Here is a 15668-nt window from a genome sequence, read left to right as displayed (position 1 = left end):
TCAAAAAGCTATTTCTCTGGTAAGCTCTTGATGCTGAAATATAAATTAAAAATTAAACACTGACAAGACCAAATATCTTCCATTAGATAATAAACCTGACCCATTGTTAGATCATATTATAATAGGGAAAGGGAACTGGATTTGTATACTGCCTTTTTGTGGTTATACATTCAAAGTGGTTTACATATATACATTATTTTGTACCCGAGGCAATGGGAGATTAAGTTACTTGCCCAGGGTCATAAAGATCAGCACTGGGATTTGATGCTAAAAACCTCAGGATGCTGAGGCAGCAGCTCTACCACTACCATATATAGATCAATGTAAATACACAGTTGCCTGTAATAAAGATTTTCAGAGTTTACTTTGATTAAATCACGTTGCTAGTTCCTCATACTAATACTCTGGTTCTCGTTCTTTTTTTCTAATGAGAAAACTAAGACAAATTAGAAAATTTTTTGAATTACACTAATTTATTAATTCAAGTCCTTTTACTATCAAAATTGGATTACTGTAATATCATTTATTTGAGCTCTTCAGTTTCTTTTAAAATTACAACCAATCAAAAAGCACAGTTACTTATCGTAACAGGTGTTATCCAGGGACAGCAGGCAGATATTCTTGACTGATGGGTGACGGCACCGACGGAGCCCCGGTATGGACAATTTTAGAGTGATTGCACTCTAAGAACTTTGAAAGTTCTAATAGGCCGCACTGCGCACGCGCGAGTGCCTTCCTGCCCAACAGAGGCGCGCGGTCCCCAGTTAGGATAAGCCAGCTAAGAAGCCAACCTGGGGAGGTGGGAGAGACGCAAGAATATCTGCCTGCTGTCCCTGGATAACACCTGTTACGGTAAGTAACTGTGCTTTATCCCAGGACAAGCAGGCAGCATATTCTTGACTGATGGGTGACCTCCAAGCTAACAAAAAGAGGGATGGAGGGAAGGTTGGCCATTAGGAAAATAAGTTTTGTAAAACAGATTGGTCGAAGTGTCCATCCCGTCTGGAGAATGCATCCAGACAATAATGTGATGTAAAAGTGTGAACTGAGGACCAAGTAGCAGCCTTGCAGATTTCCTCAATGGAAGTAGATCGGAGGAAAGCTACAGACGCTGCCATAGCTCTAACTTTGTGGCCCGTGACAGAACCTTCCAGTGTCAGGCCCGACTGAGCATAACAGAAAGAAACGCAAGCAGCAAGCCAATTGGAGAGAGTGCGTTTAGATACAGGATGACCCAACTTATTAGGATCAAAGGACAAAAATAGTTGAGGAGATGATCTGTGGGGCTTAGTACGTTCAAGATAGTAAGCCAGAGCACGTTTACAGTCCAAGGTATGCAAAGCCTGTTCACCTGGATGAGAATGAGGCTTTGGAAAAAATACAGGTAGGACTATGGACTGGTTAAGATGAAAGTCAGACACAACCTTAGGAAGAAATTTGGGGTGTGTACGGAGAACCACCTTATCATGGTGAAAAACAGTGAAAGGTGGATCGGCCACTAGTGCATGCAGTTCACTGACCCTCCTGGCAGAAGTGAGAGCTATAAGGAAGACCACTTTCCAGGTAAGAAATTTGAAATACGCTGAGGCCAAAGGTTCAAAAGGATGCTTCATTAAAGCGGAAAGAACCACATTGAGATCCCAGACCACAGGAGGAGGCTTGAGAGGTGGTTTCACATTGAAAAGGCCCCTCATGAACCGAGAAACCAAAGGATGAGCCGAGAGGGGTTTTCCATGAATTGGCTCATGAAAGGCAGCAATTGCACTAAGGTGAACTCTGATAGAAGTAGATTTAAGACCAGAGTCAGACAAGGAAAGAAGATAGTCCAACACCAGTCCCACTGCTAGAGACATGGGATCATGGTGATGTAAGAGGCACCAGGAAGAAAACCGAGACCACTTCTGTTGATAACACTGGAGCGTGGCCGGTTTCCTAGAAGCATCAATGATAGAGCGTACAGGCTGAGAAAGGAGTGAGTGAGCCGAAGTCAGCCCGAGAGATACCAAGCTGTCAGGTGCAGAGACTGTAGGTTGGGATGCAGTAGGGTCTGCTGATGCTGAGAAAGCAGAGAAGGAAACAGTGGAAGAGGTATGGGTTCATTGGAACTGAGTTGAAGTAGAAGGGAGAACCAATGTTGCCTGGGCCACCGTGGAGCGATGAGAATCATGGTGGCTTGTTCCCTCTTGAGCTTGAACAGTGTTCGCAGCATGAGCGGTAGAGGGGGAAAAGCATATAGGAAGAGACTGGTCCAATCCAGGAGAAATGCATCGGGCGCCAGACGGTGAGGAGAGTAGAGTCTGGAGCAAAACAGGGGCAGCTGATGGTTGTGGGGAGCTGCAAAAAGGTCCACTTGAGGAGTGCCCCATTGAGCGAAAATGGTCTGAAGAGTCGAGGGATCGAGAGTCCATTCGTGAGGTTGGAGAATTCTGCTGAGATTGTCCGCTAAGGAATTCTGTTCCCCTTGAATGTAGATAGCCTTCAGGAATGAGTGACGAGCTGTCGCCCAAGACCAAATCCGTTGGGCTTCCTGACACAACAGGCGAGAGCCCGTTCCTCCCTGTTTGTTGATGTAGTACATTGCAACTTGATTGTCTGTGCAAATGAGTAGTACTTGAGGAAAGAGAAGATGTTGAAACGCCTTGAGGGCATAGAACATCGGTCAGAGTTCCAGGAAATTGATGTGGTGTTTCTTTTCCTGGGCAGTCCAAAATCCCTGAGTTTGGAATTCGTTCAAGTGAGCTCCCCAGGCGTAGGGGGAGGAATCTGTGGTGATGACTAGTTGATGAGGAGGTAGATGGAACAGCAGACCTCTGGATAGATTTGAAGATGTCAACCACCAAAGAAGCGACTGTCGAAGAGACGAGGTCACAGATATGTGTTGTGAACAAGGATCCGTCGCTTGGGACCATTGGTTCGCTAAGGTCCATTGAGGAGTACGCAGGTGGAGACGTGCGAAGGGTGTGACATGTACTGTCGAAGCCATGTGCCCCAATAGCACCATCATGTGATTCGCAGAAATGGTAATCTGTTGAAACACCTGCTGACAGAGATGGAGGATGGCGTGAAGGCGGTTGGATGGAAGAAACGCCCTCATCAGAACAGTGTCCAGAACGGCTCCAATAAATTGAAGTCGCTGGGTCGGAATGAGGTGAGACTTGGGTAGATTGATTTCGAACCCTAATAGTCGAAGGAAGTGAATGGTCTGATTGGTGGCAAGCAGAACCGCCTGAGGGGAATGAGCTTTGATCAACCAGTCGTCCAGATAAGGGAAGACTTGAAAGTTGTGAGAGCGGAGATAGGCCGCTACCACAATCAGACATTTGGTGAATACCCTGGGAGAGGAGGCCAGGCCGAAGGGTAGCACTTTGTACTGATAATGATGTTGATTGATGAGAAAGCGCAGATATTGCCTGGACGTCAGATGGATAGGAATATGTGTGTAAGCCTCTTTGAGATCGAGGGAGCATAGCCAGTCGCCCTGAGCGAGAAGAGGGTAGAGGGTGGCAAGAGAGAGCATTTTGAACTTCTCCTTGACCAAACATTTGTTGAGATCTCTGAGATCTAAGATGGGTCTGAGGTGTCCGGTCTTTTTGGGAACTAGAAAGTACCGGGAGTAAAAACCCTGACCTCGCTGATCTTGAGGAACTTCTTCGATGGCATAGAGAAGAAGGAGGGATTGAACCTCTTGAGCGAGAAGGAGGGACTGAGACTTGTTGGAAGCAGACTCTTTTGGCAGGCCTAACGGCGGAGGAGTCTGAAAATTGAGGGAGTAGCCATGGGCTATGATCGAGAGCACCCACTGGTCGGTGGTGATTACCTCCCATCGAGAGTGAAAAATGGTTAATCGACCTCCTATGGGCTGTGGAAGAGGACAGGATGGAGGGAGACTGGCAATGCCCAGGAGAAGGGAGTCAAAAGGGCTGAGTCGGCTTAGTCTGAGTGACAGGCTTTATGGTAGGCGGCTGTTGCTGACGTGCTTGTTGGTGCTGTTGCCGCTGCCTCCGAGGTTGTGGGGGTTGAGGCTGAACTAGCTGAGCAGAAAACCGCCTCTGATATGATGGCTGCTGTCTAAATGGACGAGGAGGAGGAGGCTTCTTTTTATTTTTCAGCAAAGTATCCCACCTCGTCTCATGGGCAGAGAGCTTTTGAGTGGTGGTATCCATAGATTCTCCAAAGAGCTCATCACCCAGGCAGGGAGCATTGGCAAGGCGGTCCTGGTGGTTCACATCAAGGTCGGAGACTCGGAGCCATGCCAATCGTCTCATTGCTACAGACATAGCCGTGGCTCGGGATGTGAGTTCAAAAGTATCATAGATGGACCGGACCATGAACTTCCTGAGTTGTAGGAGTGTCATGGAGGGGTAACTTTAAAAATTCTTTCGGAGGCTGGTCAAAATCCAAAGCATCAAGAAATGCTTTGGATTTTTTAGAGTCAGACTCTAGAGGGATGGAAAGGGTGTCCGACATCTCCTTAAGAAACTTGGTGAAGGACGAGTGCTCTGGCTTACCAGCAGGATCCTGCACCAATGTAACATCCTCCTCCGAGGAATAATTTGCCTCGGTACCGAGGGGGTCATCAGAATCATCCCACAAATCAGGGTCCCGTACTGATGACAGACGGCCCTGAGAAAGTGGGGTAGAAGGTTCGGTATGCTTGGTTTTGCGTACCGATTTACCAGACCTCATGGACACCGTACCGGGTGACTGTACAGCAGTACGGGTGTCAGAGAACGGCACCGGCTCCGAAGTTGAGTAAGCAGTGCGTCGAAGAGACTTTGGTTCCGCCGAGAGAACAGGCATAGAAACTGATTTTTGCGGTGCCGACAACGTCGATGCCGACAAAACAGGCTGTTCGATGATCAGCACCGAATGCTCAGTAGGTACCGACACTGGAAGGCTCGGAGTCAGCAGAGCCGGGAGCAAGTGTTGTAACTGCTCCTTAAGCTGGACCTGAAGGATGGATGCTATTCTCTCATCCAGAGACGGTCCCGATGCTACCGGTACCGCTTTTTTCTTGCTCGGTACCTGCAGTGCAGCTCCACGCTCAGGCGAAGTCGATGCCGATGAAGAGGCAGTGACTTCAATAGGAGCGGAGCGTTTGCGAGGCCGGCGCGCAGTCTGCAGGACTTGGCTCACTGCTTGTTCGACTGGCGGGCTAAGGACAGTAGGGGATGGCTTCTTAGCCGGCTTACCTACAGGGTGCGACACCGAGGATGGATCTTGCGATGTCGAAGTCACCGGTGCCGATTTGGAGGAAGATGACGGTGTCGATGCCGGGGGAACATCCATGGCGGCACCGAAAAGAATTTGCTGTTGAATTTGGCGATTCTTTAGAGTTCTCTTTTGGAGAGAACTGCAGCGGGTGCACGTTTCTGCCCTATGGTCCGGACCCAGACACTGAAGGCACCACTTGTGCGGGTCGGAAAGAGAAATAGGACGTGCACACCGCTGACACTTCTTAAAACCCGGTGAAGGGGGCATGAAGGGAAAAACGGCCGTAGCAAAATCGAAGCCCGAGGCTTCGATGGTGCCAACAGGCCCCGCCGGGGCTGACCGGAAAAAAGTCGAAAAAAAATGGACGTTTTTTTTTTTTTTAAATAAAAGAAAGAAACGATAAGGTGAATAAATCACGACAAGAAAATAACGCGCGAGCGGGAAGGCGAGAAAAATTTGAAAAAATTTTCCAACAGCAGTTGGAACACGCATCTTCTTAGCTCCGCGGAAACTAAGAAACTGGGGACCGCGCGCCTCTGTCGGGCGGGAAGGCACTCGCGCGTGCGCGGTGCGGCCTACTAGAACTTTCAAAGTTCTTAGAGTGCAATCACTCTAAAATTGTCCGTATCGGGGCTCCGTCGGTGCCGTCACCCATCAGTCAAGAATATGCTGCCTGCTTGTCCTGGGATAATATGACAGTATGACTATTTTCTCTAAATAAATATGGTTACCAATGGAATTGAGGATTTCATTTAAGTTTGTCTGCATCCTTTATAAGATTTTATTGGGTGAATGTTCTGAATACATGATACTTCATTTGAATTTTGCTATGTCTGTTAAGAACAGAAAACTATAATAGCTGCCCTTTTGTATATCCATCTGTTAAACATACGAAGAGATCTTTAATTCTTGATAAGCTTCTTGTGTGTCAGGCCCCCCACTCTCTCTTGCTGCACAATTCCTGCCATTACACCTGACCGCCCACTCTCTCCTGCTGCACTAAAATCCCCCTGCCGAGACCCAACCACCCCCCCATAGCGGAAGAAATGTCTCCCCTCCCCTTCTCCCCCTTACCTCAAAATAGATCTGGAGGTACATGGACACCCTCTTCCCAACTGCTACGTCTAAAATGGGAATTCCCCTCCCTGGTGCATCTTGGGATGCATCGGGAAGGGTCTTAAGGCTCTGACTGGCCCAGACACCCTGTGGGAGGGACCTTAGGTATCCGGGCTAATCAGAGCTTCAGGCCCCTTCCGGTTGACATAGTATATCTAGATTTTCAGAAAGCTTTTGATAAAGTTCCTCATGAGAGGCTCCTGAGAAAATTAAAGTATCATGAACACTGTCCCTGCAAACCAGCATAGAAAGAAAGGCATTGCCTCAGGTCTCGGTTTTTTTTTTAAATGAAACTTTAAATTAAAAAGGAGCAGATCCCACAGGCACTCAAAACTGTAGTCTTTGCCTGACTTTGGCAAGGCGTATGGTTGAGAGTACTATAAAGAAAAAAATAGAGGGGGGGATTGGGGGAGGGACTCAACAACCAGAGTGCGACACCCCCAAGGTTGTAATGGTCCTGCAGGACCCCAGCTCAGTCTGACAGAAAACAGGGGCAGATAAAAAGGCCAACCTTTCCAACAGACCCTGCCAAAGCCTAAAAGAAGACTGCACAAGCTTATAACCTCCACCTGTTGGAGACTGAGAACATACTGAATTCTTAAAAGTACAAGTGGGCTGTGCAGTCCCTCATAGAATCAGTCTATTCTCAGTCTCCACCTGCTGGCAGAGGAACATAAACCCATCTGTCTGTGACGGTCTGGAGGGACGATAAAGAAAGTATTATTTTGGTTCTCTTGTTGTAAACTGCAGCAAATGTAACGGTATTAGTGGTATGTAAGTGTTGTTGTATGGTATTGTATTTTATAGTCTTCATCTGTTTCTCTAGTTCAGGGGTCCCCAAAGTCCCTCCTTGAGGGCCGAATCCAGTCGGGTTTTCAGGATTTCCCCAATGAATATGCATTGAAAGCAGTGCATGCACATAGATCTCATGCATATTCATTGGGGAAATCCTGAAAACCCAACTGGATTCGGCCCTCAAGGAGGGACTTTGGGGACCCCTGCTCTAGATGATACAAATGATCAAAGATCATCAAGATGCAAGAGTAGCTGAACACCACAAGCTGTTTTACTTCCATATGTGGGCCTGCTCAATGAACAGAACTTTTCCAGTTCTGGAACAGATCTACACAACACACTCTTTTTATTGGTTCTATATATGGCATACATCAAAAAATCTTTTTCACTGCTTTTACAATAAAAGCTAAAGCCTTGATTTTCTACACTAGTGTTAATTTCAAATTAAATTTACTAATACAGAAACCTAGAGGCAAAGTGCTGCAAATTACACTGCTTAATATGATAAAGGTCAACTTTTAAGAAGGTCAGCTACAACAAGGTAGCCAGTAAAGCCAATTTCAATATGCATCATATTCAAATGTATTTCTTCTGCTTCATAATTACCCAGCACCAAATAGAAACTTAGTGGATATTTGCAAATTGGGATAATTATAATTATTAGAAAATACCAAATAAAGTAGTATATATCCAACAATGCACTTGCTTCTTTATTATTTAGTAAATATTTTACACATCCTTGTAGGTAGGAATGCAATTGCTATCCTTGTCAGTTAACTACAATTTTAAAGAGATTGGGAATAGTTTTGGTAAGTAACAGAAGTTAGAATGCTTCAAACATATCTTAAGCTTTTTGAGAGAGTGAGTGGCATTATGGTACTCTACATCCTTATCAGGTATGAGATGGTATCAATGTCAAGCACACAGGAGTTTGTGCAGACAATATAACAGCTATAAAACAAGTTACTGTGGGCAAGCTTTTATCCTGTACAAGACAGTGTTATGTGCACTACATTGTTTTTTCTTCTAAAATGCATAGTGGCCAAAGTGGCCTACACTGTAGGAGTCCATTACTATCTACACAACAGTAGAGAGGTTGCATAGTTATTTACTACTAATTCACGCATACTTATCCATATACCCAGGGAATATTCTACAATCAAACTTTTTGCAGAATATCTTCAATTATCGGCATACAATACCCTTATAATTTAATCACTCAACTTGAGTAGCATGAAGGATATGCTTATTTAACCTGATATGTAGAAATATTGGATCTAGTATACATAGGATTAATGCTCCTAAATTAGCCTCTCTGAAAAATTATCTAGGGCTTAGTGCCTAAATTTATACTCAAAATTCTACTGAACTCCTAAATTTAGGAGCATAAAAAATGGATGGCAACAAAGATGGATTTAGGGCAGTGGTTCCCAACCCTGTCCTGGAGTTCCACCAGCCAGTCAGGTTTTTGGGATAGCCTTGATGAATATGCATGAGAGAGATTTGCATATAATGGAGGTGACAGGTGTGCATCTCTGCTCCAAACATATTCATTAGGGCTATCCTGAAAACCTGACTGGCTGGTGGTCCTTCAGGACAAGGTTGGGAACCACTGATTTAGGACAAAGAAATAAAATTTAGACACAGCACTGATTTTCAGCACTAGGCTCATAAATTTAGGAAAATGAACAGCAAGCCTAAAATTTAGAAGGATAACTTACGCATCTAAATTAAAGATGAATTTCAGGTGAAAACTTTCACTCCTAAGTCTGGCTGAAAATTGAGCACATAAATTTAGGCCTTTTGAATGCACTGCCACTAAACATTTTCTCTCTGTCATTTAAAACTTCCATCCACATCTAAAGACAGCCATTATTATGAACTTAGCTCTCTGGTGGCTCTAATGTCTGTGATTCAAAAGAAAATAATTTAAATATATTAAATGCCATATAGTATTTTAAATTCTGACAAGATATATTTTTGTTAAATTTCTTATTTTTGGTTTAATTTACAAAACATACATTTCTGTAGCAAGGAAACAGGAGTCTGTACTCTAGGTGAATTACCTCTGGTCGCAAACTGCTTGCAGAAGGATTTCAATCACATCTGTCAGCTCCTCCTCCATCACCAGTGGAGTATAGTAATCTCTTCCGTTTTTCTTTATGTAAGCAAGCTAAGAACATAAGAACAGCCTCACTGGGTCAGACCCAGTCACTCCATCTAGCCCAGTAGCCTGTCCTCACGGTGACCAATCCAGGTCACTAGTACTTGGCAAACACCCAAAGAGTAGCAAAATTCCATGCTACTGATCCAGGGCAAGCAATGGCTTCCCCCATGTCTGTCTCAATAACAGAAGGTGTGTTCTCAACTCTGTTCAGTTTTTATTATTTTCGGTATTTTTTATCTGTTTCGTGAGGCTTCCATGCTTAGAGGTTCCCAATTTGGGGTTGCTCTCTGCCTGGAAGAGGATGCAGATTCTGGTCACCTTGAGCTAGCCTGATCTGTGCATTTTAGAAGCTCAGGGACCGTTCCTCTGGTAACTAGCTTGTCTTCTGATTCATCAGAGGCTTGAGTGCAGACTGTGGGACTCCTGTGTTAGTCCCTTTGGGCTTCATTTTTTCACTCCTCCCCACCACCACTAAGGGAGGATATGTGGGGTTTGAGATCACAGTTGATACTGGTCTGACTGGAAGCCCAAAGATCTCCAGTTTTAGATTCCTTCTGGAAGGATTTGAGGCAGAAAATGTTCTCTCTTCAGTCAGGCAGGCACCAGCAAAGCACCAGCACAGCACAGTGAGTACAGCCCATTATTCCCTAAAGTGTTTTGGCCCCAAACCTCCAAAACCCCATTTTCTGAATGTTTTAAACTTCAAGGGAGCCCTCACTGACTGTTTTAGGCACAAATTCACTAGCAGTGGCCATCTTGGATTTTAAGCAATCTCTTTTTCTAAAGCCTCAGTCTGCCTCAAACTCCTCGATTTAGCTCAAAATTGACTGAGATTGACTCCTTAGGCTGTTCTGCTCCATTATAAAATATATTAACATATGGTAACATAGTAAATGATGGCAGATAAAGACCCGAATGGTCCATCCAGTCTGTCCAACCATATATGCTCTATAAATTGTTTTAAATTTAAATTGTTCTTTTTCTTAGATATTTCTGGGCCAGAAACTCAGGGCTCTGCCCGGTTTGTGCTTAGATTATCATACCAGTTTTTTGCTGGGTCAGACAAGGCATGTCTGTACTGCGGGGTGTGTGAGGAAGACAGGAGCCTTGGGATTAGCCTTCTCTGAGTCCTCTAGGGCTGGGGAACTGCAGGGGGTCTGGATGGCAAGGAAACCCAAGTGTATGGAAGTGGTAGAGCCCAAAAGAAATCAATCTGAGGTCCTGCAGGGGTCTATGGGGCCTGATGTTCAGGAGTTTACCTCGGATTTTCTTAATCTCCTGTAGAAAGCCTTTTTGACGGGTCCAAGATGCTCTGCACTGCCTGAGGATGCGCTGGCTTTGGATCAAGGAGATTCCGTTCCAATAGACTTCCCCACCACTAAGGAATCTGATGCCCAGCCTGAGTGACCAGGCGGACCAGGACTGGAAGAATCAGAGATCAGACTCCATGCCTATACAAGATTCTACAGAGTGGACATAATGGCTCGGGAGGACACCAATTATGGGTCCTTAGATATGCGGGCAGGCTCATCTGTCCCACCTCAGGCATCGGCCAATGCTTTGGTACATAGCCTAGAATACAGACTCCTATATCCTTGCTACACAATGGACGATTAGGTTCTTACCTGAATAATCTTTCTGTTAAAGGACTTAGGAGTCTGTATGGCTCACCCTGTCAACTTTTAATGCGCCTACTTCCTGACTCAGATAAATACTGTATGGTATGTAATCATTTATACCTAATAAAGCAATAAGTTATTGAGTTCCTAAGCTCCATATGTGTTTGTGTTAGTTGCACAAAGCAATACTAAACTAAATTAAACCTTATGTTTGTATACCGCATCATCTCCAGCGCTGATAAAAGACAGCATCGACGAGCATCTAGAAAAGAATAAACTTATGAAAACAAGCCAACATGGCTTCTGCAAGGGAAGATCGTGCCTAACGAACTTATTGCACTTCTTTGAAGGAATTAACAAACGGATGGACAAAGGGGACCCCATAGACATCATATACTTAGATTTCCAAAAAGCCTGTGACAAGGCTACTACGGAAACTGAAGAAACATGGGGTGGAAGGAGACGTACATAGATGGATCAAAAATTGGTTGGCGGGTAGAAAGCAAAAGGTAGGAGTAAAGGGCCATTACTCGGACTGGAGGAGGGTCACGAGTGGTGTTCCGCAGGGGTCGGTACTCGGACCGCTGCTGTTCAATGTATTTATAAATGATCTAGAAACAGGGATAAAGTGTGAAGTAATAAAATTTGCAGACAACACCAAACTATTTAGTGGAGTTGGGACTAAAGAGGACTGTGAAGATTTACAAAGGGACCTGAACAATGAAGAGTGGGCGACGAGATGACAGATGAAGTTTAATGTAGAGAAATGTAAAGTCTTGCATGTAGGAAACAGAAACCCGAAGTACAGCTATACGATGGGAGGGCTGGTAATGGATGAAAGTACCCAAGAAAAGGACTTGGAGGTAATAGTGGAAAACACAATGAAGCCGTTGGCACAGTGCGCAGCAGCCTCTAAGAAGGCGAATAGAATGCTGGGTACTATCAAGAAAGGTATTACAACCAGAACGAAAGAAGTTATCCTGCCATTGTATCGGGCGATAGTGCGCCCGCATCTGGAGTACTGCGTCCAATATTGGTAACCGTACCTTAAGGAGGATATGGCGATACTCGAGAGGGTTCAGAAAAGAGCGACACGATTGATAAAAGGTATGGAAAACCTTTCATATGCTGAAAGATTAGAGAAACTGGGGCTCTTTTCCCTGGAGAAGCGGAGACTTAGAGGAGACATGATAGAAACTTACAAGATCATGAAGGGCATGGAGAAAGTGGAGAGGGACAGATTCTTCAAACGTTCAAAAACTACAAGAACGAGACGGCATTCGGAAAAATTAAGAGGGGACAGATTCAGAACCAATGCTAGGAAGTTCTTCTTCACCCAAAGGGTGGTGGACACCTGGAATGCGCTTCCAGAGGGTGTGATAGGACAGAGTACGGTTTTGGGGTTCAAGAAGGGATTAGATAATTTCCTAAAGGAAAAGGGGATTGAAGGGTATAGATAGAGGATTATTATACAGGTCCTGCTGGGCGTGATGGACCTCTGGTCTGATCCAACAGAGGCACTGCTTATGTTCTTATGTCCATAAAAATAGAGCTTGGCACGGTTTACAGGTAATTCAATAAATGAGGGAAGGACATAATAAGAAATTAGAGGTTATAAAGAGGACAGCTAGCTTTACATTTTAAATAGACAGCTTTACGTTTTGGAGAAAAGCACGTTTTGGAGAAAAGCCAGGTTTTCAGATGCTTTCAGAATAATTGGAATGAGCCTAGGTTCTGCAGCAGGGCAGGGAGGTTATTCCAAAGCTCAGTGAATTTGAAGAAAAGGGATTTTCCTAATTTACCTGCATACATGACGCCTTTTAACGAGTGGAAAGATAGTTTGAGTATGTGGGCGGATCTGGTAGTGTCTGGTCTCAAAGAATTCCAGGATAGTGGGATTACCTATGTTATTCATTCTAATTGTTCTTTTTATGAGTTACAGAGAACAGAAATGCACAGGGGGGAGGGTTTCGGGGAAGTTCCCCATTCCCCTCCTTCTGCTTTCTTCTGATACAGTGGAGATCAACTGCTTTGGTACAAACTGAAGAGCACTATACTCCATTGATGAAGGAGGAGCTTCTGCAAGGATCTCATGACCAGAGGTAATTCACCAAGAGTACAGGCTCCTGTCCTTTAACAGAAAAAAGATTAACCAGGTAAGAATCTGATCTTCCAGTATATTTGTTCTTAAATTTCTGGGTATTTTTAAACAAATCTGTATTGTCCGCTATTAATCACTCATTCTTTTCTTCAAAATATCTCAACTTATTTTGCCATTTTAATATGGGTTATTTACATATATGTTGATGCAATTAAAAGTAATTATAATGAACACCAACGAGTTTGAAAACCTAAGAAAATAAAGAGTTTGAAAGTCTACAAATCATAAAATTGAAAGTTGACAGTTCTCTCCTAATAAATGATAGCTGAGATATGGAAAAGAAATAGTAAAAAGAGAAATATACTGTAGAAACATTACGGGTCAGTTTTCCCATTCTGTGCAAGGCAGATTCTCATCTTCATCCTCAGACTCAGGAGAAGCTTCTTTGATTCGTCGAAGTGCTTCATGGATGCTGCGTGTCAAGGGGTCAGTGTCGGGTAGGAGAGTGAACGATTCCCTCAGGACCTCCTTCTGCACCTTTTTCAGTTTTACTCCTTTCCTTATTTGGGCCAGGATGTTATTGCTATCATCTTCATCTGGAAATGGAGGCAGAGTTCGCTGCTCAACTTTTCTCAGGTGAAAACTACCACGCTTCAAGGAAGCTAACACTTCGTCCATAGGTGAACTCACTGTGGGATGTCATAACAATACAAATTAAAATTAATGAAATAATCAAAAACTCTGGACTTACTCATTCCTCCCTCAACCTCTTCAAATTATGGTTCTACCTGTATCCCATAAAACAGTATTATTGCATACAATGAATACCACCACCAAAAATGCATCTAGCTTATACTAATGAACAGTAACATGTAGAAATAAATAGTTCATTGCCCTACTCCAAACATTAATATTTTTCAACACAGAAAAAGCATTCAAAATCATTTACATTAATTTAAAATTTAAGAGAAATCTGATCTAATAGTACAAATTATATAAAGATTATAAGCATTCTATGAATAAGCACAGTTACTTACCGTAAACAGGTATTATCCAGGGACAGCAGGCAGATATTCTTACATGTGGGTGACGTCATCCACACAGCCCTGGTACGGACAGCTTTAAAAGTGCATCACCATTTTAAGAACTTGAGAAAGTTCGCGAACTGCCCGCACTGCGCATGCGTGAATGCCTTCCCACCTGACGCTGCTCATGGCTCCTCAGTTCTTTAAGCAAGCTAAAAAGCCAACCAGGACGGTGTTGGTCTTAATTTGCTGAAAAGCTCCAAAAGATTTATATGACAAAGGCAGTCCAGGGAAGACCAGTGACCTTGCGTATGAAGACCATCCAGATGAGCTCCCAAAGCATAAGTTGACGAGTCCGTGGTCAGAACTTTCTGATGAGAAGGGGTATGGAACAAAAATCCTCTGGACAGATTGGAAGAATTCATCCACCACTGCAGCAACTGTTGAAGCGAAGGAGTAACTGTAATGTGTTGAGAGAATGGGTCGAATGCTTGAGATCACTGAGATGTGAGAGTCCACTGAGGTATCCTGAGGTGAAGTCTTGCAAATGGAGTAACATATACTGTGGAGGCCATGTGACCCAAGAGTACCATCATTTGTCTAGCTGAAATTGACGGCAGATAAGTCAGAGTGCAAAGCTGAATCAAATTGTCTTGTCTTTGCTGTGGTAGAAACACCCTGAGATGAAGAGTGTCGAGCAGAGCTCCTATGAATTGTAGTTTCTGAGATGGCTGAAGTTGGGATTTGGGAAAATTTTGAAACCAACTGTTGAAGGAAGAGAATTGTCATGCAATCGCTACTATAACCCCTTGCGAGGTAGGGTCCTTGATCAGCCAGTTGTCCAGGTAGCCAGTTGTCCAGGTAAAGAAAGACTTGAAAGCCCTGAGACCATAGTGCTGCTGCCACTACCACCAGGCACTTTGTGAATACTCTGGGAGAGGATGCAAGGCCAAAGGGTCGTACTTTGTATTGATAATGGTGATGAGCTACCTGGAAATGGAGGAATCCTAGAGGCTAGATATACTGGAATGCGAGTGTAGGCTTCTTTCAGATCCAGAGAGCATAGCCAGTCATCGTGATCTAAGAGGGGATATAAAGTTGATAGGGATAACATCTTAAATTTTTCCTTCACTAGAAACTTGTTGAGACTCCTGAGGTCCAAGACTGGACGAAGATCTCCCATCTTCTTCGGAACAAGAAAATACTGGGAGTAAAACTCCCAGTTCTTCTGTCCTCGAGGAACTTTCTTGATGGCATTGAAAAGGAGAAGGGATTCTATCTCCCGAAGAAGAAGGGACATCTGCTGAGAGTAAAAAGAAGACTCTCTTAGAGGATTATCCCGAGGTATGTTGACAAAGTGAAGAGAGTATCCCCCTCGAATAACTGTGAGGACCCAGAGGTCTGTTGTAATCAGTACCCAGGGAGGATAATAAAGTTGAAGCTGTCCTCTGATGGGTTAAGGAAGAGGCTGGGATAAAGGAACAGTGGCTATGTTAAAAGACTGAGCAGGTTTCTGTGGAGCTGCAGCCTTGGCTTTTTGAGGATGCTGTTGCTTCTGTTTCTTCTACTGTGGTCTAATAGGAGCAGCAGATTTGGAAGAAAAACGTCTCTGATAGGAAGACTTGCAAGGC

The 15668-nt window shown here is 44.1% G+C and overlaps 1 protein-coding gene across 2 annotated transcripts in view; it reads right to left on the bottom strand.

Annotated features, from left to right (window-relative positions):
- Window positions 1-15668, bottom strand: part of JMY (junction mediating and regulatory protein, p53 cofactor) — a 182389-nt gene that overhangs the window by 12486 nt on the left and 154235 nt on the right. The window contains exon 10 of one of the 2 annotated variants that reach the window (XM_033929536.1): window positions 13377-13701. In XM_033929536.1, the coding sequence (XP_033785427.1) occupies window positions 13394-13701 (308 nt within the window). In that variant the 3' untranslated portion in view covers window positions 13377-13393. The remainder of the gene's footprint in view (window positions 1-13376; window positions 13702-15668) is intronic. The other variant, XM_033929527.1, reaches the window with a different exon arrangement.

Source organism: Geotrypetes seraphini, chromosome 1, assembly GCF_902459505.1.
Source record: "Geotrypetes seraphini chromosome 1, aGeoSer1.1, whole genome shotgun sequence".
Taxonomy (NCBI): Eukaryota; Metazoa; Chordata; class Amphibia; order Gymnophiona; family Dermophiidae; genus Geotrypetes; species Geotrypetes seraphini.
Note: the sequence above shows the minus strand (reverse complement) of the source record. Positions and strands in the feature narration are given on the sequence as shown.